Source organism: Triticum dicoccoides, chromosome 2A (assembly GCF_002162155.2).
Source record: "Triticum dicoccoides isolate Atlit2015 ecotype Zavitan chromosome 2A, WEW_v2.0, whole genome shotgun sequence".
Lineage (NCBI taxonomy): Eukaryota > Viridiplantae > Streptophyta > Magnoliopsida > Poales > Poaceae > Triticum > Triticum dicoccoides.
The window spans coordinates 616,206,207-616,213,708 of record NC_041382.1 but is presented as its reverse complement, the minus strand read 5'-3'; the positions used below and the strand labels follow the sequence as shown (position 1 = coordinate 616,213,708).

The 7,502-nt window shown below is 47.1% G+C and overlaps 1 protein-coding gene across 1 annotated transcript; it reads left to right on the top strand.

The window, feature by feature from the left end:
* The first annotated feature begins 3,212 nt into the window (after window positions 1–3,212).
* LOC119355755 (transcription factor LAF1-like) lies at window positions 3,213–6,026 on the top strand. Its single transcript, XM_037622623.1, has 3 exons — window positions 3,213–3,498; window positions 3,793–3,922; window positions 4,845–6,026. Exons 1-3 carry the CDS (start codon window positions 3,363–3,365, stop codon window positions 5,410–5,412), a joined length of 834 nt encoding a protein of 277 aa, XP_037478520.1. The 5' UTR covers window positions 3,213–3,362; the 3' UTR covers window positions 5,413–6,026.
* Window positions 6,027–7,502: the final 1,476 nt, after the last annotated feature.

Here is a 7,502-nt window from a genome sequence, read left to right as displayed (position 1 = left end):
GCCGGCGCATGGATGGGCTTATTTCTTCGATTCAAAGAGGGACCCTCACATGAAGGAGGTTCTAAATGCTGCTCTAGTCATGTTTAAAAATTATAGAAAAAGTGACACAACATTCAGAAATCAAGTTCATCACCAACTCTTGTTACTACCAAGAACCAAATGTCCAAACCTCTCAAAGGTCTGGCTACTATGCCATGGCCATCATGAATGACTTTTTGCACACAAGCATTTTTTGCAAAATTGTTGCCAAATCATGAAGTAGTCCAAGGGGATTCGCAAGAGAGCATATGCGCCTCGAGAAGGTGTGGGCAAGATCATCAACAGGAAGGTTGTTAGGAAGGACAGAAAGTTCCACTACAAGCCAGACGTCGAACGACAAACCCGACTACGAGAACAAACATTCGAAGGACATGGATGACTTGTTCTCGATGATTGCCGATGTCCTAAGTCGGTAGATAGAGTTCTTTAAAACTTGTGAAACTGTTAATTATGTGATGAGACATGTTTCTTGCCCTGCACTTCTTACTATGTTTGCTTCACTAACACTCTTAATTTTTGTGTGGACATTGTAATGTGCTATATGTGTGTGGATTAATGTTGAGACTACATTTAATATATGCAATGCAATGTGATGATCAAGTGCAAAATGCTGCAACCGTGTGACTAAAACGCCACCACGACAGCGAAAAACAATGTCGCGACAATGTTTGTTCTGTGGGCTTGGATTTCAAGTAGTGGCGGACATCAAAAGGGGCTAGCCACTGCTGCCCCACATGATTGTGGTAGGCATATGAAGATGCCCGCCATTGCTAACTCGCCGAGCTGTGGCGGGTAGTAAGTCAAGCTCATCACTGAAAATGTTCTATGAGTGGCGGGCAACCTGACCGCACTGTTGGCATGCATGTTATCAGTGCTGGGCACCCCTGAGAGCCTTGTCTGCCATTGATGGGCCTTTAGCACCCGCCACTGATGGGCATTCCTGCGGTAGTGGCCCTTTGGGATAATCTATAAAAGGAATGTTTTCTCCACGTGTCGCCCATAACTTGCTTAACTTCCTGGCTGCAGTTGGTCTTTGCACCAATGGCGCAACGGTTCATGAAGTAAGAATGAAAAGGGTGAAATAGGGTCTTCCTACCTTCTTAGTTGGAGCAATGCACGCATGCTGATTGCCCTAGGCAACCTTGACATCCCTATTCTACAACACCTTGGTGTCTCCCTCCGCACTCAGTTGCTTTGGTTTCAATGGACCGAGTAGTCGCACCCATGGCAGCATCTCCACATCCCCTGTGGGCCCAACCTCGAGGCAATCTTCTATGCTTCGACTTCCTGGGCCCTAGGCGATTGTCGCTCCCGCTGCTTTGGGAGTGAACTGGATCGATGGTCGGTCGATCGAGGAGATCGCTCCACTCATCCACACCATGGTCCTGAATCATCGCAAAGCTTCCTCCATCTGTGAAGGTCTTCCTCAACATGCCTGGATTCGTGACGTCAAGAGTTCTCTCCGCCCCATGGCTTTGGTGAAATATGTTGAGTTTTCGCACCGCCTTCGCCCTGTCATCCTCTCAGACGTGTCGGATACTCTCACCTGGGTCTAGGATGCCAATGGGCTATACAATGCAAACACCTTATACCAGGCCATGATCTCGGGCGCAATCATTTCTCCTCATTGGTGCCTTAATTGGAACACATGGGCCCTTCACATCAAGTTCATTGTGTGATTGGCCCTCCAAGGATGATGCTGGACTGAGGCCCGACTAGTCGGACATGGCCTACCCCAGAATAACGACTGCCCTCATTGTAGACAAGAACCAGAAACAATGCAACACCTCCTTGTTCGCTGCACCTTTTCGTGCCATACTTGGCATGAGGTGATGTGTTGGTGCCACTCCACAGCTTCCCTGCCTCGCCATGAGGATGAGTTCATGGAATGTCTAACGACGGCGATCTCTGGCTCGACTTCTTACCTTCGTCGGGGTTTCACCTCTCACGCCATCCTCACCATCCAGTGGATCTGGAAGCAAAGGAACGGCTGCGTATTCAATGGTGAATGCCTAAGATTAGAGGAGGAAAAGAATGAAGGTGTGGGCGGGAAGGAGGCGGCGAGGCCCCCTCAATGTGTATTCGACTACTCATTACAGAACCACCGAGTGATCCGACTAGACTTCCCATGGGGTAGCTCAGGGACTTGTTGAGTCAACTCCTTGGAATCGGAGGCCTGACTGAGGGTCAATCCTATGGTAACCTCAAACAATCACGCATCTCGTCTAGACCATCCAGGATGAAGCTCACATGTGTGCACGCGCCGACACTAAAGGGTTAGAATCGATCATCCCTGAGGCATAGTCTTTCACAGACTAAGGGACGCGCGGCCCTGTTTGCCTATGCACCTGTCATTTCACTCACGCCGCATCCATATACATGCTTGTGCTATTGTCAGATCTACTTGTATTTTCTTCCTTTCTATCAATGAAAAGATACACCATTCTTTTGAGTATTCATGAAAAAAGTGGATTTTTCATAGGCACTGCTACGCGTCGGCCGGCGGATCTTTTTCGCCTCGCGAGATGTCGGATTGGGTGGAATGAGCGGCAGAGGGCCACCCTCTAACACTGCAATAAAGCTCGTGTCGCAATATTTTTTTGTAACACGGGTCATGTTGCAAAAAAATTTGCAAACCAATAGGTCAAGTTGTAGATATTTTTTTGCAACAAAAGCCTTGTTATAGTTTTTTCTGCAAAGGAGATCATTTTGCAACTTTTTTTTGCAATAGAGGTCATGTTCTTTTTTTTGCAACAAATATCTTGCAATAATTAATTATTTTTGTAACAATGATCCTGTTATAATTTTTATTTTTGCAACAGGAGCCTTGTTGCAGAAAGGAGAGATCGCGAAGAACTAGGTCCAACATGTCACGTGGGACGCGTGGCGTGTAACCAAGGCAGCGGACGCGAGCGTGATAGTCCGCACGGTCGAACCATATCATTTCCCATTTTTCATTCTACAATTCCATGACTAAAGAAGCATTAGGAGTACTAAATAAACGAGTATTGCTGAAATCAATGGATTTGCTGCTATCTCAAAGTGTTTGTGATCACTAAAAACAATCGTGACTAATCTTTCTTTATCCACACGATAATGCGCCCAACAACTATCATTGAGTCTATAAAGTCCTGCGGAGAGCCCTCACGCCAAACGCAGAGACCGACACAACAGTGCAAACAGCACAACAAACGCAGCCCCTCCGACGCCTCTCAAAGCTGATTAAATCTTAACCTCCTTCGTCATTCCTACTTGCAAAACATCGCTCATCCTGCACCTCCGCGGCGAGCGGCATTTCCCCCGTGGTCACCTCCGACGAACTGATGGGGTGCAAGTCATGCCAGAAGCCCAAGGCGCAGCACCGGAAGGGCCTGTGGTCGCCGGAGGAGGACCAGAAGCTCCGTGACTTCATCGTCCGCTACGGCCACAGCTGCTGGAGCACCGTCCCCGTCAAGGCCGGTAAGAACTCCCTCCCAGCCAAGCGAGAATTTCAAAGGGGAATTGGACAGATTTTCTTGCGAACTTGCATTGCCGAGGTTCATGTCCAGTTCCCAATTTCCCCTGCTTTCCTGTCGAGGCTCTGCAGTGTACCTTGGCTAGCGCGAAGGGGAAAGATGGGGAAATTTAATTTCGCCAGAGGACAGTAGAATTCAGCGACTTTTTTGCAGTGCTTTCGGGAAAGGGTTCCAGCAGAATTCTGTCAAATGTACCTTGGCATGTGGTGTGGCGGCTGAAGTTTCCCTTGAATTGCAGGCCTTCAGCGGAACGGTAAGAGCTGCAGGCTGCGGTGGATCAACTACCTGAGGCCGGGGCTGAAGCACGGCATGTTCTCCCGGGAGGAAGAAGAGACCGTCATGAGCCTCCACGCCACACTCGGCAACAAGTAAGCATCCCAAGCACACATCACAATTCTCATCTCTTCAGGGCAAAACGTCATCTGATTAACAGGCGCGATTGAATCGAATTAATCAGAGCACTTCTTAATTTGTTATTTCCTTCCAATTAATCTAATGTTTAATAAGAGGAAGAAAAGTAGAGCATTCATGCGCATGCTACATGTTGCTACCTACTGCCGCTTGTGCCAATTTGCTAGTGTCGGCATGGTAGTGTCGTTAAGCTGCCAAGCTGAGTTCCAGGGTAGAACAAAATAAGGTAAAAAAAAGGTTTTGCTGGCGGAAACAAAAGGAAATGCTGATGTCTGCCATGTAGGCCGCCTTACGTGGTGGATTTGATGCTGACACCTTTGTTCAATATCGAGGCACTCGATTGCCCGTTTGGCGATAGTGAACAAGAGCCTCGCTTTCACTAACCTACTGATGGAAAGTTAGCTTGGTCACGGTTAACCTCTTTTTGGACAGAAGAAAGGACGAAAGAACAACTGAGAATCGCTAAACTTGTGTCTAATCTAATGCTTTCGTTTCTAGAGGGTCTTTGCAGTTGCCTGCCTGTGCACGCAAGATAGTTTTGCCATTTCCTTTTCCTGCGCCCAAATAAGTGTCTCCACTTTATACTACTGACATTGATATAAAATTGAGATACTTATTCTTGATACGGAGGTGATAATTAGGAAGGTTCTTAGTTTTGATAGTGAAGATATGCGTGGTACAATCATTTGTGAACACGCTTGTAGTACTAGTCAACTGTCGAGACCAATGATACTGTAACAGATGCTTTGACATTGACAATCCGAACGGAGAAGGCTTGTAGCTGATGCTACAAGCCTGTGACAATCATAGCATTATCTATTGGAGTGACTGTACAATAATTTGCTTCTCTAATATGATGAGATTTTTTTTCTGGCGCAGGTGGTCTCTGATTGCGCAGCACCTGCCGGGTCGGACGGACAACGAGGTGAAGAACTACTGGAACTCTTACCTGAAGAAGCGCGTCGAGGGCGCGCGGGCACCAGCCAAGTCCGCCGGCTCGGACGCGCCCCGGAGCCCGACGCCCAGCGAGAGCGGCCGCGAACGCTGCACCGTCAACCAGCCGTCCAACTCCGGCTCATCCGGGCCGCTCGAGTCATCGTCGACGGCCGACGAGTCGAGCAGCCTCACAGTCCCCGGCACTGCCGCCTCGATCCGGCCGCACGCGCCCGTGCTCCCCAAGGTCATGTTCGCGGACTGGCTCGACATGGACATGGACTACGGCACCGGCCTGATGGCTCCGAGCGCCCTGGACGCGGCCTTCGACGGCAGCCCGGCGCAGCAGGGCGCGAGCGTGAGCACCACGGCGGACGGTCGTTGCGACGCCGTGGACTCATTGCACGGGATCGGCGACGGCGGCATCTGCTGGGAGTTCGAGGCGGACATGCAGGGCGGAGGAGCAGGGTTCTGCGACCTGCTCTCCATGAGCGAGTTCCTCGGGATCAACTGACAAGAAGTTCTCAAGGCCACGATTCAGTCGGACCAGCACCGTGGAGAAGAAATCGTTGAAATAGTTGTTGCCGGAAGACCCACATATCCAAGATCTCAACCTTGAAAAGAGAAACTCACATGCCTCACGACCACACCGGAGGCAGCACAATGTGGTGGAGATGAGGCGGAGGAACAAATTGCGAAGGAAAATCGCCGCCATCGTCACGCTAACAAATTCTGCAAACCCTAACTTCATCGACCAAAATGAGAAAATTCGAGCAAACTTTATTTACTAGAGCATGTGCCTCCGTAAAACCCGACCAAAAGTCTCCAATCAAGGAAAACCAACTCTATGTAGATTGCGGCCTCCCGGCACTCCCACCGCAGCGGGATCGGAAGTGGGGCGGCGACTGATGGCTGGAAGAGGGGTGGCAGCGTGCAGCATCCAGAAAATCTTACCTCTAGGGTTCGAAGAGGACAGAACGGTTCCTGTATCGCACATTAGTGATTTTGACCATAGTTGACCATTGCCATGGATGAAATTTAAATGATAATGAAACTAAATGTGGTGTAAAATAATTGGGAATGAAAGATACTTACGGGAATAATTTAGGCCGATACCTCCTTGTGATTTGTGATTTTCTTGTGTGATCCATGCATGTATACTTGCATGAAAGTGAAAAGTACTCAAATTAAAAATTCAAATTTCTTAAAATTGTGCAAAAGTTCGAACAAAAGGGCTCAGCTTCGGGTCTGCTTGAGCCTAGGCCAACAAAGGGATCAACTCAAAAATGAGGCGGAACATTCTTGTAGGCACATGTGCACTTAGCCTTAGGTCAAGAAAGCTCAAGACTCGCGACCCGTTTGGAAGCAATTCGTTTTTTTGGGGGGGCTCAACTTGAGATCGACTTGAAAAGAAATGAGTTAAGTATGGGTACTGATCGAGAAATGATCCGATCTTGAGCCAACACTATCTTGCTCGATTTTAGCTTGATAGTTCAACATAATATAATTATATTGAATGATCTGTGTAAATAGGATAAGTTATTGCCATATATGTTGCCTACGTGATTTTCCTTCATTTTATCTAGTAAACACAGAAGGTTAACACCAACCAACTCGTCGTTGGATGGTTGGGAGGGTGGTTGTACGCTCAGCCCACTACGGTACAAACCACTAGTTTGAGACCTGCGTGTCTTGTTCAGGAGGAATATTATTTTAGTCAGAGGTGTCGTTTCCGTCCATAGTGATGTGTCTATAATGACTTCGCTGGTCTCAAGATTTGGTGGCTCAGTCTCTCTGAGGTGCTCATAGAGGTAGAATGTATATGTGTGCGCTCATTGGTATGAGTCTCTATGAGTATATGCGGGCGTCTACATTTGTATTGTGTTTCTAAAAAAACATGGGAGGTTTGTAGAGCAAATTTAGACCTTGATATGATATGTGGTCTGTCATGTGCTAAATTTCTTATTTTCGACCGAACTTTAACAACAGATGCATCCTCGTATGTTTTATTATGTTGATGTGGCCAATCTATAGGGAAACTGATCTTAGATTATATAATTTTTATGGTTTTATTTAACCCGGAACTAGCTGAAGACTAACTCAAAACCATTATGGTTTTAGTGTGAGCGTTACTCAGATATGAGCTTTGCTAGAAGTTCGGCCTGAGCCAGGGCCAACTTGGTCGAATTCGGCTTGTTTGCAGCCTATTGATGTGTGTTGTATCGAGCCTCAATCGGTTTATGTAGAGTATAAAACTTGAAAGCCAAGACGCTGCTCCTAAAGATAAGATAATAATCATAATGGAGGGATTACAATCGATGGCAACAAACCCTAATGTATCATAACCAACACTCTACAATTAACCCTTGGAATCTGAGATACTTTTTGAAACCACATAAGAGTTGTAATTTTGTGTTGCTACATCATCTATAAATGTGTTTTTCCGATGAACTGGGCCTGGCTTAGATGATTTGATTCCTTATGGTGAAACCAGTCTATCCAAATTTAAGTCTTAGACTTTGCACGAATGCTCCTATTTTATAGATTATTGTAGGTTTTCCTTTGATGTTCGTTTAGTGGAAGACAACGTCCCAGTCTACTATG

Bases quoted from the DNA above. Each gene is read 5' to 3' on its own strand.
- LOC119355755 (XM_037622623.1), top strand. From the start codon at position 3,363: ATGGGGTGCAAGTCATGCCAGAAGCCCAAGGCGCAGCACCGGAAGGGC. The intron at 3,499-3,792 runs GTAAGAACTCCC...CTTGAATTGCAG, and splicing joins CACCGTCCCCGTCAAGGCCG to GCCTTCAGCGGAACGGTAAG. The intron at 3,923-4,844 runs GTAAGCATCCCA...TTTCTGGCGCAG, and splicing joins CACGCCACACTCGGCAACAA to GTGGTCTCTGATTGCGCAGC.